This window comes from Zingiber officinale, chromosome 4A (assembly GCF_018446385.1).
Source record: "Zingiber officinale cultivar Zhangliang chromosome 4A, Zo_v1.1, whole genome shotgun sequence".
In the NCBI taxonomy this organism is placed as follows: Eukaryota; Viridiplantae; Streptophyta; class Magnoliopsida; order Zingiberales; family Zingiberaceae; genus Zingiber; species Zingiber officinale.
In genome coordinates this window covers 8,972,361-8,991,953 of record NC_055992.1, presented here as the reverse complement: position 1 = coordinate 8,991,953, position 19,593 = coordinate 8,972,361, and the positions used below count along the sequence as shown (strand labels likewise).

The 19,593-nt window shown below is 39.3% G+C and overlaps 2 protein-coding genes across 2 annotated transcripts; both read left to right on the top strand.

The window, feature by feature from the left end:
- The first annotated feature begins 2,506 nt into the window (after window positions 1–2,506).
- Window positions 2,507–4,693, top strand: LOC121973113 (2-hydroxy-6-oxononadienedioate/2-hydroxy-6-oxononatrienedioate hydrolase-like). Its single transcript, XM_042524694.1, has 5 exons — window positions 2,507–2,945; window positions 3,011–3,308; window positions 3,961–4,059; window positions 4,158–4,275; window positions 4,392–4,693. The coding sequence occupies exons 1-5, from the start codon at window positions 2,527–2,529 to the stop codon at window positions 4,610–4,612; spliced, it is 1,155 nt and encodes a 384-aa protein (XP_042380628.1). The 5' UTR covers window positions 2,507–2,526; the 3' UTR covers window positions 4,613–4,693.
- A 1,823-nt stretch (window positions 4,694–6,516) lies between these two features.
- Window positions 6,517–19,165, top strand: LOC121972222. The gene is made up of 3 exons (XM_042523916.1): window positions 6,517–6,633; window positions 7,799–8,198; window positions 19,138–19,165. Exons 1-3 carry the CDS (start codon window positions 6,517–6,519, stop codon window positions 19,143–19,145), a joined length of 525 nt encoding a protein of 174 aa, XP_042379850.1. The 3' UTR covers window positions 19,146–19,165.
- The last annotated feature ends 428 nt before the right edge of the window (window positions 19,166–19,593 follow it).

The following is a 19,593-nucleotide window of genomic DNA, read 5'->3' as shown; positions in this document are numbered from 1 at the left end:
TATATTACATACTTAAAATTTAAAACATTAATGGGAATTCTATTTATTTATTTGACAATATGAAATAAAGTATGATGATTTACTACTATTGTTTAGCATTTGATGTTTATAAATATGATATGGATTTCATTAAGAATCACAAGGCTCCGATCATGATTTGCTAGTACAATTTAGCAAAAAACTTTAGCAAATATGATCAAGCCCTTTGGGTCATTCAAGACTAGTTGGAAATTGATATGTATTGATCACATTTCACGTAATTTCCACTCTTACACATCCACATCTTGATCTATGTTATTAATAACATTGGTATTATAATTATTATTGGGGTTTGTTACAGGTATATATAGTAGCTATGACCTCTTTAATTCTATACTAATAAAGTTAATGGACCAGATTGTTATAGGAGTATATTGTACCCATACGATTTGATATCAACTAAAATTATACTTGTATGTCATATACAACTCACCTATAACCGAAGTGGAAGATTGTTGGATTTAATCTTTATTAGGTGGCTTATTGGTAATTTGTACTTGTAGATATAAATCGAACTCATTTAAATGACCAAACTTAAGTTTATTATGTTTCGAGTTATTGGATGTAAGTTGAATGTGTAGAAACCTTTAGCTTGATCCATTACCATCTATGGGCTGATATGGATTGACTGTCTATATAAGGAGGATTTCCAAGGGTTTAGGCTATCATCTTGACATAAACCCTAGTCCCCCATCGAAGAAGGTTGCGGCTCCGACAACCCTAAGCTAAGCCTCTTGGAAAATCTCTCCATTTTGCTTCCGCTTCTTCTTCCTAAGGAATTCTCAGATGATGCTAAAGGACAAATATCATGACTTTGCAATTAGGTTCGTTGTCATGTTTATGTTTTTGTTTTTTTTTCCTATGGTTTCATTGAAACTATCCATGCTGATGTTTTTGTATTTCCTATGTACAAGTTCTTATTTTGTTTCATAAAATTCATGTGGTCTAGGGATTTACAATAATCTTTCAGACGGGGCACTTATGCTTTATTTATTCGGAAGAGTGGATGAAAAAAGGAAAGGAATTCATCGTGGAAATATATCCCTAAGAAAGGAACGAAATGATGAAAGATAAAAAGTAAACTAGAAGAAGGGAAAGTCAAGTAACGACGACCGCGACGAGCTCGCGATTCATGGGTGCCTTAGCGGTAATCACATTGGTGACCTGGTGATCACCGGCAACCTCACAGTAAGATCGCAAGGCTGAACGCCGAATCTCCACTACTGTTGTGGTTGTTGGCGGCGGAGGAGGGGAGAAGGAGAGGGGCAGGAGTGAAATAGAAAGAGGAGGTGGCAATGATCGGGTCGATGCCGGGATGGGGAAGATTGCTCGGTGCTCCAAGCGGAGTGTCCAGCAAGAGTCCAAGAGAAGGTAAGAGGGTTTTTGAGATTGCATACTTCTCATTCTCTTTTGTCCGCTCACTTTCCAATTCGAGGGGATGAAAATTAGAGATAAAAATAATTAATTCATGGATTTGAAATTTACATGTAAACAATAAAAAGTATTTCGATCTTGTATAATTCAATCTTTTTATTATACGCGCTCCCAAATAAATAGGGCACAAGATATGCTACCTTGCATCGTTGGAAGGAAAGAAGAGGACCGGATTGGAGAAAAATTGGAAGTATGCCTCTAAAAATAAAACAGTAAATACATTATAAAAAATATTATTATTATTATTTTATTTTTCACTCCATATACAAATTTCGAAGTAGTTCTTTGGCTTGGGGATGAAGACTCTGACCTCAGCGAGGAAAAGTCGTACCCACATGATTGACTTGACTCTCAAATTCTAACAAGAATTTAGATTAAAATGTGAAATATGTTGTTTAATTTTCAGAATCACTAAATTAAACACATGCATTGTATTGTCTGTCGACCAGAATTATTTAAACTCCAAAAATCAATTTGTAAAGAGCAAAATCCCAAACGCCAAAAAAGAAAACGTGACGGCATGGGTGTGGTCAGTCTCTACCTGCCATTGTCGCTTGTACGTGTGTGGTCAGACTGTAGCAGCACTTGTCGTTTCATGAAGATGGAAAATAGAAGTTAGATAGCGAAATTCTACTGTATCACGTTTACAGGGGAATTAGTCTGTGCAAAAATAGAGTTTTTTTCTCCTTTCAAAATGAAAAAAATACAAATTTTATTTATGACAGAAAATTTCAGATGGAATTGCATTTACATATTTTTTGTCTGGGATTATAATTTATGCTTTGAATCATATTTTAATTCTTATGTAGTCCGTTATTTCAATGACTCGTTTTCTCAGATTAAATGCAGACGCCGAGTTTGGTCGTAGTTAGACTTAGAGATATCGTGGAAATTATTATTGCTGCTAAGAATTAAAATAAAAATTCAAATTAAATGATAATATGTTTAATCGAAAATAAACTAATTGGTGCCCTGCATTTATTTAAACCCTGCTCCCGCGTGCTCTGCTCCGTGTCGCCAATCATGGCTGAAGATGGCTGCTGCTTCTCTTCGATGCTTCCCCAACGCAGCGTCGCGGGCGTCGCCCAGGATGAGCTACTGGATCCGAAAGAGCTAGCCGACGCCGACAGCTGCTTCTGCGAATTCAACGGGGTCGATCTGCACCACAAAATCAGCAGGCCTCCTCTCGAAGAAGAAGATGTAAAGGGTGGGATTCGAGCAATTCCAACTGTCCTGCTTCACGGTTTCGGCGCGTCGGCCTTCTCGTGGGACCGAGTGATGCAGCCCCTGGCGCGAGTGGTCATGGCCGACGTCCTGGCTTTCGACCGCCCTGCCTTCGGCCTCACTTCGAGGACCTCTGCGGCGAGTAGCGGTTTGAATCCCTACTCCATGATCTTTTCAGTCCTCGCCACGCTCTTCTTCATAGATCGGTTGGCTTCGGAGAAAAAAGGCGCAAAGGCTCTACTGATAGGGTATGTCGTCTGTCTATCTATCTATCTATCTAAATAAATGCTCAAGGTCTCTGCTTAATTCTCAGGCACTCTGCCGGTTGCTTCGTCGCCGTCGAGACGTACTTGAAAGACCCCGAGAAGGTCGCTGCGCTGGTCCTCGTCTCGCCGGCGATATTTGCTCCGTTATCCGGCGGGAGATCAATTGGCAAGGAAAATGGAGCTCCGGAGAATCGTATTCTCAGGTTTTTTAAAGCGCTAGCTGATATAAGGACGCAGTTGGTGCTTGTAATCTTTATTGTGCTGAAAGCCTTGAGAGATATGGCTGGTTCTCTGTTTGCTCGAGCACTGACGGCATTCTTGCAATCGACACAGGCGTTAATGCTGGTATATATCTATATTGTGAGATTTTTTTTTTCTGGATTCAATCACATATTGGACCTTCACATACAACATGATGAGGAACCTCTTTTATTAATTAGAATTTGGATGGATAAAATTAAATTAGCATGGGAATGTCAATAATGTAGCGTAATATATGAAATACTTGTACCAGTACGTTAACCTTAAAAAAGGCAAGTTTTTAACCCATCTACTACCACTGTCTCCTCATTGACGCTGACCAAAAGGCAATAAGTCGCAAGGAGAGTTTTCAATCCATCTACCTCATTAATGTTATTGATATTGATCTGACTCAGACTAGATTACGTCGTTATATAGTTAGTTAGGTTACCTCATTAAATAAATGTCGTACCAACTAATTAATACATATAACTAGACATATTGTGACATAATTAGATTTAAAAAGTCATATTAGACATAATTTGACAATAAAAATTAATATAACTCGGCTACTGGTCAATAGTAAGCTCTTATCGTTTTACCTATACAATTAATTAAGAAAATTTTCCATAAATATCACTATTAAAAAGAATTAAACCTTACCACTCAGCCAAATAAAAGATGATATCTCTCACTTCCCATACAATAAAAGGACTGAATGTGTGAGTATGAACAGTTTGGGTTATGTTTCCTGCAGGTAAGAATGATAGTGGACAAGTTTGGAATATCGGCTATTCGTGTTTCTTGGTTTGAGCCAAGCAAAATCACAGATTATGTGATACAAGGTTATACAAAGGTCGGCTCCCATTACTTTACTAAAGCAAATCTAATAAGTACGTTAATTACAGTAAACAACAAATTAAATTAAATATGCATCGATCTCTCTTCATGCAGCCACTCAAGGCCAAAGGTTGGGAGAGGGCATTTCTGGAGTACACTTTGGCTTTGCTGACTGTCTCTTCTTCCAAGAAACCACCATTGTCTGAACGACTCGCTCACATTTCATGCCCTGGTATATAAAAGCTTTCATTGCATTTCTATTTCTATTTTTATTTTATTTTATCTTATTTTATATTATAATTTAGAGTTAGTTTTTGCCGTTGAAATAATGCATGCATGCTGATGCAGTGTTGATTATTACCGGCGACAGCGACCGGGTTGTCCCAGCATGGAACGCTAAGCGCCTCTCATTATCGATTCCTGGTTCGAGCTTCGAGGTGATTGAGGAATGCGGGCACCTGCCTCACGAAGAAAAAGCGGAGGAGTTCCTGATGATCGTCGAAAGGTTTCTTCGCAGAGAGTTTGCAGTTTCTGATCAGCCACAATCCATCAACGCACCGGCCACATGACGACGGTCAAACATTACAGAGGAATCCGAGTGCACGTGTTAATTTAATTTGTTGCTGATAAGATAGATATCACGATGCTACGTGGCCAACAATATTATTTTATTTATTCTGGAATGTAAAAAAATATTCAAGAATTTCGCCAATGACACGCACATAAAGTTGTATTTGAAATGGACATGTCTGAATCACGTACGAAACATCTGGATGAATTTTCAAATCTTAAATTATATCAAATAATATAATATAATGTTTTATTTAATTATATAATAAAAATATATAGAATTTTTTTTTCTTCATATGGTGCGAGTTGATATTTTTTTTATTTCACTAGTTTTGAAATGAAAATGAGGAATTCATGTCAAACTTTTTAGTCAAATGTTTTGGCATAAAAACAATATTATCGTCAAATAAAAGATAAATATTGTGGCATAAAATTTGTATCTAGCCCGGTTGATTTAGCCTTTTTTTAGTCTTTATTTTATTAGTTATTTATATTTTTACTATATTATATTTAATTTTATATACAAAGAGCATTTTTGGCAATTTTTCAAACTGTGTAGCTGGTTATGCGATTTACCTAAATCATGTAGGTGATTTTGAGATTGTCCAAATTGCATAATTTTACTAGGTTCATTTTCTATTTTACCCTTGCTCCCGTTGGCATGATAATTGTATCGGAAGCAAAAAGAATACTTTGAACCACACCCACGTCTTCTTGGAGAAAGCGACCTTCGTCCGAATCAAAGGTGACAATCAGCAAACGGTGCAACTTATATTTTTGGAAAATGGTGTAGCTTATTTTTCAACAAATGGTGTAGCTTATTTTTCAACAAATGGTGTAGCTTATTTTTTGGTGAGCTGTGATCTTTTGCTGCACAAAAAAGCCGAACGGAGAGAAGTTGACAAACGTCAAGCCTATGCCAAATATTTTCCGACGAACGGTGCATCTTCTTGTGAGAAAAACAAAAATTGATCATAGGTTAAAATCGTCGCTTTGGTGGAGTTTTATATTTGATGAACTTTTCAGATTATTGAACATGGAAAATACGATCGGGGAAAATTTAACAAAAGTAGCTCCGATGCAACTTTTTCTACAACAAACAGTGCAGTTTATGTCTCCCACGATCTTCATGAGGCAGCTACTCCCGGTCACACACCTCCCTCATGGCTACCAAGTTGAAACTGACAAAACCTTGTTCTAGGTAGTGGCTTTGCCAGTTCTCTGCTATTATCTTAGAGCAGGGTTTAAGCGAGGTGTTGGCTATTGGGTGTAAGCAACTGTAACACTAGGTTCAAAAATTTCAAGTACTCATTGAATTTCGTCAACCAACATTTTAAATAATAGGTAAACCGTGCAGGCAATGATAACATCTCAAATTTCCCTTACCAATATTGTAGCTAAGGGACATTTTCGTAATATGTCTAATTTTTTTTTATCATTATAGAAAAATCAATCACAGTAGAGTGTAGTTAAAACCGTAGTGTGCACGAAATTTTACACTATGATCAATCTTGTAAACAACATGTAAGTTTTCTTCTACTAATATTTTGTAAATGAATTAATTTGGTAGCAAAAAGGCGGAATCTATTGGAGCAATCAGTGTGACCCTATGTTTTACTGTTTGGGTAAAAGTTTAAGTAAAGTTATTATTATATTTGATATATGCTTGTGAGTGTGCAGGATGCAAATATAAGGCAAAGTCCAAGTGTGATCTTGCCAAAGACATAGTCCAAGTGTGGAGGCTTGGCGGTGTAAGTTCAAGTGTGTTGTTTTGGCAACATAAGTCCAAGTGTGACTTGGCAAGAATGAAATCCCGGAGCAAGGATCTCTTGACAAGGATAAAGTCCCGGAGCAAGGAGCTCTTGGCAAGGTTGAAGTCTTGGAGGTGAGGAGCCTCATGGCAATGGAAGACTGGACAACAAGGATAAGGCCGAAGGAATCTCTTGAAAGCAAAGTGAAAAGGATGGGGAAGCGTCTGAAGGATGCAAGGCTAATGGAGGAGACTAGAAGGCAAGGTCAAGTTGTGCGGGCGAATACAAGTACTGAGTGAGTGTACTTGGGGTAAAAACTCTAGTATTAGGGTTTATCAGTCGACTGGTATCTGTTCCAATTGACTGGTGGTTGAGAAACAATAAGTGTGAGCTTCTGTTTGCTCAGCCTAAGGTGACCAGTCGATTGGTACCTTCATCAGTCGACTGGTCAGTCGACTGGGAGATAACAGAATATTTCTGTTCTATCAACCGAAGTGGACCAGTCGATTAGTGTTTTCATCAGTCCACTAGTATCGAGTCATTGGGGTATAACAGTCGATTTTCCACATAGGCCAATCAATTGGTGATTTTAGCAATCTACTGGTAGAGGGAAAATATCTTAGATATTTTCCCCCAAGCTCTATATAATGGAATTCGAGATGACTAGCTTGGTTGATGAAATTAGAGGTAGTTAACCTCTACCTAAAGTCTCTAAGCTCTCGTGATCCAAGTGTGCATGATCGAGTTTGTGGCAAGGTTCTCCTTCAAGAAGGAGTTGTTCACTAGTCGGAGTTTGTCGGAGATTGATCCACCGAAGGATCACAGGGATTGTTCACCTTACGGACACGTCGTGGAGTAGGAGTATCATCTTTGAACCACATTAAATGAAATGTGTTAAGATTTGTTTGTTTTCTTTCTTATTCTTAGCTTTTTTGTATTTGTATTAGTTTTATATTTTTTGCTGTACACGAACGAATACATAGGAGGTGAACAAAGTGGTGTTCGGCTATTCACCCCCCTTTAGCCGATGATCAAGGTCCAAACAGAATCGACCACCCCAGTGACTCCACACAATGGGCCCCACGACCATCTATGAGGGGCAAATTGGGAAGTTGTAGTTGGCCAGTGTGGGGGAGGCCTTTTTCCTAGACTTTATCGAGATTCGAACCATTGTCCTATAGTAAAGTACAGTGCCCAAATTAATAATTAAATAATAAGGTTTACTAGGCTAATAGCCTTAATGGAATTTTTAGGGATTTTTAGAAATTTTCTGGGATTTAATTGGAGCTCGTATGATGTATTTGGAAGGCATACATTTATAGATTTGGGAAAAAGCCTATTTAAAATATCCCTTAGGAGGGAGTTGATTGAGAAAATAACTTAGTCCTTAATTGAAAAGACCTAAGTTATAAAATGCCTTTTTAATTCTAATAGTGCCCAAGCCATCACCTTCGCCCGATTTCCCTCATCCACCCGATCTCCTCATCTTCGAGCCTTCACGCGAGCACCTCCTTCTCGCGGCCCTCGTCTCCCCAAACCCACCGCCGGCCTCTCTTCTCCGTCGGGCCACAGCCGCCGAGCCACGGCCACCGGCTTCCCCTCCTCACGCGAGCACCGCAGCGTCGCCGTCTTTGTGTCCTAACGCCGACACAGCCAACCTCTTCTTCCCTACCTACTTCTTCCATCTCCCTCGCACGAGCACCACACAACCGGTTTCTCCTCCTCACGCGGGCACCACAGCCGTCGCAGCCACCGTTGTTGATCCTCTTCCCTCAACCGAAGTCACAGCCGTCGATCCTCTCCTCTTCGAGTCGTGCCCTAACTAATCCGGCAGGTAGAATTTCTCTTGTAGGTATGAGATAGGGTTTTCTTTAGGTAGGCAAGAATAAAGGTTTGAATGTTCTCTTATTCGACGCTAGGGATTTCTGACCGATTTTCTATATTTTGCTCCAGACTCCTCTTGCTTAGTTTGCGATTGGAAATGGTTTAGTTTAGCTTCTTTTTAACGATTTGAGTTAGGGATCACGTTCTTGGTAGTCTTGGCTAGTTACGATCGGGTTTTGCTTTCTCCTGGAGCTATTGAAAGCTTTGGGTAGGTTGTTGGTGTGTTACGCCTTGATTTATAATGCCCTTGCCACTTCTTGTTGTCTCTAAAATGCTGGACAAATTCGGATGCTTGGTTTCTTGTTGAGGTTGTTTCTGTTTGCCGATTAGTTGTGGATTTAGTCCAAATTCTATTCAAAGTTGCTTTGTTCCTTTGTATGGATATGGATTTCTAAGAATTATTCAATAGATTTTAATGTGTTACCTGAGAGTTTCTTGGCCCTTTAGTGTGCTTTTGAATCCTAGGACAATATGAGCATGATTGGAGGTTTGTTCTATGGTATTCTTGTTTTTGAGTTAGCAATGAACTTGTGGTCTAATCTAGTAGGTTGAAGTGTGAACCCAATATGGTTTTTGCTCTTAGTATTGGCTCTTGAAAGGTAGTTGGGAATTTTGATAGATTTGGGTGAATCGAGGTTCATAGTTGGATTAGGATTTTTTTCCTAATTAAGTTGGGTTTCGGTTTAGCTAGTGTTGTTTATGAAATTAGCTAAATTGTATATCACGTGATTTGTAAGACGTTGATTGAAGACGGTTAGCTCGATCTACACATAAGGCGGGTACTTCTTGCTTTGCTTCTTTTAGTACTTTGATCTTGGTGCATGAACTATTTTGGATAATAAATTGTTGTTACCTAGACTCCACTCTTATTTTTCTTGCACTTGATACTTCCACGTGATCTTTGAGATATTCGTTTCCACATCTATACAGTCTCTTGTTGTTGTCTATGATAAGTAGCAGATATTAGATACCATATTTGTATGCTTTGATTGTTGTTTATTTATGTTATGTATTGAGCATGCTAACTTCATGTAGCATACCTAATTTTTGCTTGTATTTGTATGATGATTGTTGCATTTGGCGCATCATGTAATGACATGCATGTCAACGACCAATTCTCCCTTGAGGTCGAGAAAGTTGTTGACCAGGGTCGCATCCTCGGCCACTCGAGAGAGTGGTAGTTGGAGTTGATGTCGCTTGTCCTGTCGTGCCACACTCGACCACTCATGGGTAGATGTAGTTGGAGTACGAGCAACAGGGACCCCCGTCACAGATATAGCTAGTTAGCTACTATGCAACTGTCCCCTCGGCAACTCGTGAGAGTGGTAGCTGGAGTGGTGTACAGTCTGTCACTAACCCGACCTCTCGACCATACAGGAGTCATGGTGCAGAGAGGTGGGCGGGAATGACCATCCGTGCATACGCTATTATTATATTTGCTTTGGCTGCTGTTGTTTATATATGATGTTATTGCTTACTTACTGCTGTTGCTCACTTATGCGGCTATGCTTGCTTATGTTGAGATGTACCCTCGTTGTAGGTGTTTAGCCCTTGGTTTACTTATTGGAAGTCTGTATATACCTTACATATTTCCTCTGTAGTTATGAGCAGTAATGTAGCAGATTAGTATTACTTCTGATCTTCTCTTACTAGCTTAGAATATGGTTTCAGGTATGAGCATTTATTATGATTCTGTTTTAGTATCTGTTATTCTTCTTATGAAACTGTATTCCTTTTGGCGTTCTCTATTGGTTTATTTTGTTCATGCACTATCTTATCTTTACCCGCTGAGTTCCAATACTCACCACCTCGCAAATTGATTTTCTTTCGCCAGGAAACAGGTAGATGAGTCATGGATGCTTGGAGAGTCTCGGCTGTCGGTCCCACGTCACACTAAAGGATAGTCTTCTTTTTGGGTTTTGTTACTGTTTGGGTGGTATGTTAATTTTGCGTATTTTGCTTTTGAACAAGTCACTGTGGTTTTTTTTTTAGTCTTGTCTGGTGGTTGCAGATATTTTGTTAGTGTCGTTGTTGGTCTTATATTCGCATTGTTTTGTGTTTTCCTCTGCGCTTACGCTGTTATGTGTTTACTTTCAGCCGTGTAGGTTCATTAAACTGCGTGGATGTGTTTATTTTGTTCCAGCCGAGTGGGCTGATGATATAAATTGTGTGGCCTCATATTGTCACCCGTACAGGGGAGATGCTGCCGAAATTTCTTCGGACATGGACTCCTTTGGGGGCGTGACAATTTTTGGTATCAGAGTAGGTATACGATGTCTGTTGTTTTTTTGTGTTCTGGGTTTTCGAGTTAATCTGATACCAGTTTTTGGTAATAGAGCAGGTATACAATGTTTGTTGTTTTTTTGTGTTCTAGGTTTTCGAGTTAATCTGATACCAATTTTTGGTATCAGAGCAGGTTTACGATGTCTATTGTTTTTCTTGTTTTGCATTTTCGAGTTAATCTGATACCAATTTTGGTATCAGAGCCAGGTTTGCGAAGCCTATTTTTATGTTTTAGATTTTGTGATTTATCTTTCGTATTCTATATTTTCAAGTTAATCTGATACCAATTAGTGGTATCAGAGTCTGGTACGAGTCAAATGCTGGGTTTTGTGTTTTGGTATTTCGATCTCGTTTCGATTTACGATTTTCGAGTTAATCTAATACCAATTTAGTGGTATCAGAGCGAAGGTTTACGATACCTATCTTTAGTGTTTTGGTTTTTGTTGTGATTTGGTTTCTCAATGTGACTCTTCGGGTTTTGGGACCAGGCAGCGGCGGGACTTCTCCAAGCTATAGGAGGTATGTTTGTATACTTGTTTAGTTGTTTTTACCAAATGTGACGTGTTGGGTCAGCCATTGCTTAGGTCCATCCAACCTTAGTAGAGCTCACTGATTACGATCTCGTAGAATTTCCCTACCATACCACCAGTGTTACTAGTTCTCCTATTACTAGTTGGGTAGTGTATAACATTTTGTAAATATCGTGTTACTTTGATTAGTAAAGAATCGATTGACCTTTGTTAACTTTGATCAATAGAGTAGTTAGAAGAAATATGGTATGCACTTTTTTTGTTTAAATAACATAGCCGCCATGCAGGGATAAATGTGTGTCATCTTTTCTTTTAGAACTCAACTAGACAAAGCATGTGTTCTCTGGATAATATTATAAAGGATAGGCAAATATGTTCTGGAAACAGAGCTACTTATAGGAACTCATCCAAAGGTAGATACAACTGCAAAGCTACAACATGCAAACATAGAAAGATTAGTGTCTAAGGATGGACACATTAGTCTTCCCTTCTTTAATCTCCTAAAAGGCTATTAAGAAAGACTTGGTCTGGCAAAGCTTCTCTTTCTTTCTATAATTCACTATGTTGGCTACAATAGGCATTAAAATTATTCATGAAAGACCTATTAAAGGTTGCATAGCCATAGAGATTTTGAGCTTCTGAGATGGTGTAGCGAGGCCATGTAAGCTTTGAGCATCGTAAATGATGTTTGGTTCAAGTCAATCTTAATCATCCTAATTTTGTCATAATTTTGGAAATGCTTTTTATAGAATGATAAGGACAAAATGTGTATGTAAGCGAGCATTGTGTGCAGACTATTTATCATGATGTTGACCTAGTAAACGATCAAGAATTTGATCACCCATGTGAATATGCTTGGCTCTTTATGAGTATAAGGTGCATGGCTAAGTACTCATACAGCATCCTGTATTTACTATGGTGTCAAATCAATAATCTCCCAAGCTTTAACTTCATAAACGACATCTAGCAACTGAACTTTCTATAATTGCTATAAGTGTTGGTTCTAGCCTAGGCAGTAAGGGTTGTGGTGTGATGTTTTCTTTATTATGTTGACTTTTGCTTGTTTTGGGTTTTCAGGGGCCGAAATTGCGGGTGTTTAGGTGTGGTGTCGTGTTCATACTCTTTGTGATTAAGTTGGGTTTTTGGACATTTACAAGTTGAGAATTGGTATGTAGAGCACGTGTCTTAGTGTTGGTGCTGTCACCATTGTTGTATCATTTTTCCTTTCCTGACGATTTTGGGTTAGGAGCTTTACTTTGGTATAGATTTTTCACTCTCAGACTGATGGATAGTTTGAGCGTCTTATACAAATGTTGGAGGAGCTGTTGATAGTGGATTAGAGATTTCGGAGGTAGTTGATTTACTCACAGTTGGCTAGTCAGTAAAGTGAAAGTAGCTGAACTAAGATGAGCTCATAACCCACAGAGGCATCCTTTTCGGTTAAGGATTTGATCATAATACTATGATGGACTAGTATAGGAGTATGTTATTTGTTGTTACTCTAGGATGAGGATTCCGGAGTTGAGCAGGAAATTTGGGGACCAAATTTTTATTAGTGGGAGAGAATGTAAAGTACAGTGCCCAAATTAATAATTAAATAATAAGGTTTACGAGGCTAATAGCCTTAACGGAATTTTTAGGGATTTTTAGAAATTTTCTAGGATTTAATTGGAGCTCGTATGACGTATTTAGAAGGGATATGTTTATAGGTTTGGGAAAAAACTTGTTTAGAATATCCCTTATGAGGGAGTTGATTGAGAAAATAACTTAGTCCTTAATTGAAAAGATCTAAGTTATAAAATGCCCTTTTAATTCTAATCGTGCCCAAGCCATCACCTTCGCCCGATTTCCCTCATCCACCCGATCTCCTCATCTTCACGCGAGCACCTCCTTCTCGCGGCCCTCGTCTCCCCAAACCCACTGCCGACCTCTCTTCTCCGTCGGGCAACAGCTGTCGAGCCACAACCACCGGCTTCCCCTCCTCACGCGAGCACCACAGCGTCGCCGTCTTTGTGCCCTAACGCTGACACAGCCAGCCTCTTCTTCCCTACCTGCTTCTTCCATCTCCCTCACACGAGCACCACACAGCCGGTTTCTCCTCCTCACGCGGGCACCACAGCCATCGCAGCCACCGTTGTTGATCCTCTTCCCTCAACCGAAGTCACAGCCGTCGATCCTCTCCTCTCCGAGCCGTGCCCTAACTAATCCAGCAGGTAGAATTCCCCTTGTTGGTATGAGATAGGGTTTTCTTTAGATAGGCAAGAATAAAGGTTAGGATGTTCTCTTATTCAATGCTAGGGATTTCTGATCGATTTTCTATATTTTGCCCCGGATTCCTCTTCTTTAGTTTGCGATTGGAAATGGTTTAATTCAGCTTCTTTTTGACGATATGAGTTAGGGATCACGTTCTTGGTAGTCTTGGCTAGTTACGATGGGGTTTTGCTTTCTCCTTGAGATATTGAAAGCTTTGGGCAGTTTGTTGGTGCGTTACGCCTTGATTTATAATGCCCTTGCCACTTCTTGTTGTCTCTAAAATGCTAGACAAATTGGGATGCTTGGTTTCTTATTGAGGTTGTTTCTGTTTGCCGATTAGCTATGGATTTAGTCCGGATTCTATTCAAAATTGCTTTGTTCCTTTGTATGGATATGAATTTCTAAGAATTATTCAATAGATTTTAATGTCTTACTTGAGAGTTTCTTGGCTCTTTAGTGTGCTTTTGAATCCTATGACAATATGGGCGTGATTGGAGGTTTGTTCTGTGGTATTCTTGTTTTTGAGTTAGCAATGAACTTGTGGTCTAATCTAGTAGGTTGAAGTGTGAACCCAATATGGTTTTTGCTCTTAGTATTGGCTCTTGAAAGGTAGTTGGGAATTTTGATAGATTTGAGTGAATCGAGGTTCATAGTTGGATTAGGATTTTTCCCTAATTAAGTTGAGTTTCAGTTTAGCTAGTGTTGTTTATGAAATTAGCTAAATTGTACATCACGTGATTTGCAAGACGTTGATTGAAGACGGGTTAGCTCGATCTACACATAAGGCGGGTACTTTTGCTTTGCTTCTTTTAGTACTTTGACCTTGGTGCATGAACTATTTTGGATAAGAAACTGTTGTTACCTTGACTCCACTCTTATTTTTCTTGCGCTTGATACTTCCATGTGATCTTTGAGATATTTGTTTCCACATCTATATAGTCTCTTGTTGTTGTCCATGATAAGTAGCAGATATTAGATACCATATTTGTATGCTTTGATTATTGTTTATTTATGTTCTGTATTGAGCATGGTGGCTTCATGTAACATACCTAATTTTTGCTTATATTTGTTTGATGATTGTTGCATTTGGCGCATCATGTCATGGCATGCATGTAAACGACCAATTCTCCCTTGTGGTCGAGAGAGTCGTTGACTAGGGTTGTATCCTCGGCCACTCGAGAGAGTGGTAGTTGGAGTTGATGTCGCTTGTCCTGTCGTGCCGTACTCGACCACTTATGGGTAGTGATAGCTGGAGTACGAGCAGCAGGGATCCCCATCGCATATGTAGCTAGTTAGCTACTATGCAACTGTCCCCTCGGCCACTTGTGAGAGTGGTAGCTGGAGTGGAGTACTGTCTATCACTGACCCGACCTCTCGACCATACAGGGGTCATGGTGCAGAGAGGTGGGCGGGAGTGACCATCCGTGCATACAATGTTATTATATTTGCTTTGGTTGCTGCTGTTTATATATGCTGTTATTGCTTACTTACTGCTGTTGCTCACTTATGCGGCTATGCTTTCTTAGGTTGAGATGTACCCTTGTTGTAGGTGTTTAGTCCTTGGTTTACTTATTGGAAGTCTGTATATACCTTATGTATTTCCTCTGTAGTTATGAGCAATAATGTAGCAGATTAGTACTACTTCCGACCTTTTCTTACTAGCCTAGGATATGGTTTCAGGTATGAGCATTTATTATGATTCTGTTTTAGTATATGTTATTTTTCTTATGAAACTGTATTCCTTTTGGCATTCTCTATTGGTTTATTTTGTTCATACACTATCTTATCTTTACCCGCTGAGTTCCAATACTCACCACCTCACAAATTGGTTTTCTTTCGCTAGACAACAAGTAGATGAGTCATGGATGCTTGGAGAGTCTCGGCTGCCGGTCCCACGTCACACTCTAGGATAGTCTTCTTTTTAGGTTTTGTTACTGTTTGGGTGGTATGTTAATTTTGCGTATTTTGCTTTTGAACAAGTCACTGTGGATTTTTTTTTAGTCTAGTCTGGTGGTTGTAGATATTTTGTTAGTGTCATTATTGGTCTTATATTCGCATTGTTTTGTGTTTTTGCTACGCTTACGCTGTTGTATGTTTACTTTTAGCCGTGTAGGCTTATTAAACTACGTGGATGTGTTTATTTTGTTCCAGCCGAGTTGGCTGATGATATAAACTGCGTGGCTTCATATTATCACCCGTACAGGGGAGATGCTGCCGAAATTTTTTCGGACAGGGACTCCTTTGGGGGCGTGACAATTTTTGGTATCAGAGCAGGTATACGATATCTGTTATTTTTTTGTGTTCTAGGTTTTTGAGTTAATCTGATACCAGTTTTTGGTAGTAGAGTAGGTATACAATGTCTGTTGTTTTTTTGTGTTCTAGGTTTTCGAGTTAATCTGATACCAATTTTTGGTATCAGAGCAGGTTTACGATGTCAGTTGTTTTTCGTGTTTTGCATTTTCGAGTTAATCCGATACCAATTTTGGTATCAGTGCCAGGTTTGCGAAGCCTAATTTTATGTTTTAGATTTTACGATTTGTCTTTCGTGTTCTATATTTTCACATTAATCTGATACCAATTTAGTGGTATCAGAGTCTGGTACAAGTCAAATGCTGGGTTTTGTGTTTTGGTATTTCGATCTCGTTTCGATTTATGATTTTCGAGTTAATCTGATACCAATTTAGTGGTATCAGAGCGAAGGTTTACGATACCTATCTTCGGTGTTTCAGTTTTTGTCGTTATTTGATTTCTCGATGTGACTCTTCGGGTTTTGGGACCAGGCAGCGGCAGGACTTCTCCAAGTTATAGGAGGTATGTTTGTATAGTTGTTTAGTTGTTTTTACCAAATGTGATGTGTTGGGTCAGCCATTGCTTAGGTCCATCCAACCTTAGTAGAGTTCATTGATTACGGTCTCGTAGAATTTTCCTACCATACCACCAGTGTTACTAGTTCTCCTATTACTAGTTGGGTACTGTATAACATTTTCTAAATATCGTGTTACTTCGATTAGGAAAGAATCGATTGACCTTTTCTAACTTTGATCAATAGAGTAGTTAGAAGAAATATGGTCTGTACTTTTTTAAAAAAATAACATAGCCGCCATGCAGGGATAAATGTGTGTCATCTTTTCCTTTAGAACTCAACTAGACAAAGCATGTGTTCTTTGGATAATATTATAAAGGATAGGCAAATATGTTCTGGAAACAAAGCTACTTATAGGAACACATCCAAAGGCAGATACAACTGTAAAGCTACAACATGCAAACATAGAAAGATTAGTGTCTAAGGATAGACACATTAGTCTTCCCTTCTTTAATCTCCTAAAAGGCTATTAAGAAAGACTTGGTCTGGCAAAGCTTCTCTTTCTTTCTATAATTCACTATGTTGGCTACAATAGGCATTAAAATTATTCATGAAAGACCTATTGAAGGTTGCATAGCCATAGAGGTTTTGAGCTTCTGAGATCGTGTAGCGAGGCCATGTAAGCTCTGAGCGTTGTAAATGATGTTTTGTTCAAGTCAATCTTAACCATCCTAATTTTGTCTTAATTTTGGAAATGATTTTTTAGAATGATAAGGACAAAATGTGTGTGTAAGCGAGCATTGTGTGTAGACTATTTATCATGATGTTGACCTAGTAAACGATCAAGAATTTGATCACCCATGTGAATATGCTTGGCCCTTTATGAGTCTAAGGTGCATGGCTAAGTATTCATACAGCATCCTGTATTTACTATAGTGTCAAATCAATAGTCTCTCAAGCTTTAACTTCATAAACGACATCTAGCAACTGAACTTTCTATAATTGCTGTAAGTGTTGGTTCTAGCCTAGGCAGTAAGGGTTGTGGTGTGATGTTTTCTTTATTATGTTGGCTTTTGCTTGGTTTTGGGTTTTCAGGGGCCGAAATTGTGGGTGTTTTGGTGTGGTGTCGTGTTCATACTCTTTGTGATTAAGTTGGGGTTTTGGACATTTACAAGTTGAGAATTGGTATGTAGAGCACGTGTCTTAGTGTTGGTGCTGTCACCATTGTTGTATCATTTTTCCTTTCCTGATGATTTTGGGTTAGGAGCTTTGCTTTAGTATAGATTTTTCACTCTCAAACTGATGGATAGTTTGAGCATCCTATACAAATGTTAGAGGAGCTGTTGATAGTGGATTAGGGATTTCAGAGGTAGTTGATTTACTCACAGTTGGCTAGTCAATAGAGTGAAAGTAGCGGAAGTAAGATGAGCTCATAACCCACAGAGGCATCCTTTTCGGTTAAGGATTTGATCATAATACTATGATGGACTAGTATAGGAGTATGTTATTTGTTGTTACTCTAGGATGAGGATCCCGGAGTTGAGCAGGAAATTTGGGGACCAAATTTTTATTAGTGGGGGAGAATGTAAAGTACAGTGCCCAAATTAATAATTAAATAATAAGGTTTACTAGGCTAATAGCCTTAACGGAATTTTTAGGGATTTTTAGAAATTTTCTAGGATTTAATTGGAGCTCGTATGACGTATTTGGAAGGGATACGTTTATAAGTTTGGGAAAAAGCTTGTTAAGAATATCCCTTATGAGGAGTTGATTGAGAAAATAACTTAGTCCTTAATTGAAAAGACCTAAGTTATAAAATGCCCTTTTAATTCTAATCGTGCCCAAGCTATCACCTTCACCCGATTTCCCTCATCCACCCGATCTCCTCATCTTCGAGCCTTCACGTGAGCACCTCCTTCTCGTGGCCCTCGTCTCCCCAAACCCACCGCCGACCTCTCTTCTCCATCAGGTCACAGCCGTCGAGCCACGGCCACCGGCTTCCCCTCCTCATGCAAGCACCGCAGCGTCGCCGTCTTTGCACCCTAATGCCGACACAACCAGCCTCTTCTTCCCTACCTCCTTCCATCTCCCTCGCACGAGCACCACACAACCGGTTTCTCCTCCTCACGCGGGCACCACAGTCGTCGCAGCCACCGTTGTTGATCCTCTTCCCTCAACCAAAGTCACAGCCGCCAATCCTCTCCTCTCCGAGTCGTGCCCTCACTAATCCAACAGGTAGGATTTCCCTTGTAGGTATGAGGTAGGGTTTTCTTTAGGCAGGCAAGAATAAAGGTTTGGATGTTCTCTTATTCGACGCTAGGGGTTTCTGATCGAATTTCTATATTTTGCTCCGGATTCCTCTTGCTTAGTTTGCGATTGGAAATGGTTTAGTTCAGCTTCTTTTTAACGATATGAGTTAGGGATCACGTTCTTGGTAGTCTTGGCTAGTTACGATGGGGTTTTGCTTTCTCCTTGAGCTATTGAAAGCTTTGGGCAAGTTGTTGGTGCGTTACGCCTTGATTTATAATGCCCTTGCCACTTCTTGTTGTCTCTAAAATGCTGGACAGATTCGGATGCTTGGTTTCTTGTTGAGGTTGTTTCTGTTTGCCGATTAGCTATGGATTTTGCCCGGATTCTATTCAAAGTTGCTCTGTTCCTTTGTTTGGATATGGATTTCTAAGAATTATTCAATAGATTTTAATGTGTTACCTAAGAGTTTCTTGGCTCTTTAGTGTGCTTTTGAATCCTAGGACAATATGGGCGTGATTGGAGGTTTGTTCTGTGGTATTCTTGTCTTTGAGTTAGCAATGAACTTATGGTCTAATCTAGTAGGTTGAAGTGTGAACCCAATATGGTTTTTGCTATTAGTATTGGCTCTTGAAAGGTAGTTGGGAATTTTGATAGATTTGAGTGAATCGAGGTTCATAGTTGGATTAGGATTTTTCCCTAATTAAGTTGGGTTTCGGTTTAGCTAGTGTTGTTTATGAAATTAGCTAAACTGTACATCACTTGATTTGCAGGACGTTGATTGAAGACGGTTAGCTCGATCTACATATAAGGCGGGTACTTCTTGCTTTGCTTCTTTTAGTACTTTGACCTTGGTGCATGAACGATTTTGGATAAGAAATTGTTGTTACCTTGACTCCACTCTTATTTTTCTTGCGCTTGATACTTCCACGTGATCTTTGAGATATTCGTTTCCACATCTATACAGTCTCTTGTTGTTGTCCATGACAAGTAGCAAATACTAGATATCATATTTGTATGTTTTGATTATTGTTTATTTATGTTCTGTATTGAGCATGCTGGCTTCATGTAGCATACCTAATTTTTGCTTATATTTGTATGATGATTGTTGCATTTGGCGCATCATGTCATGTCATGTCATGCATTTCGACGACCAATTCTCCCTTACGGTCGAGAGAGTCGTTGACCAGGGTCGCATCCTCATCCACTCAAGAGAGTGGTAGTTGGAG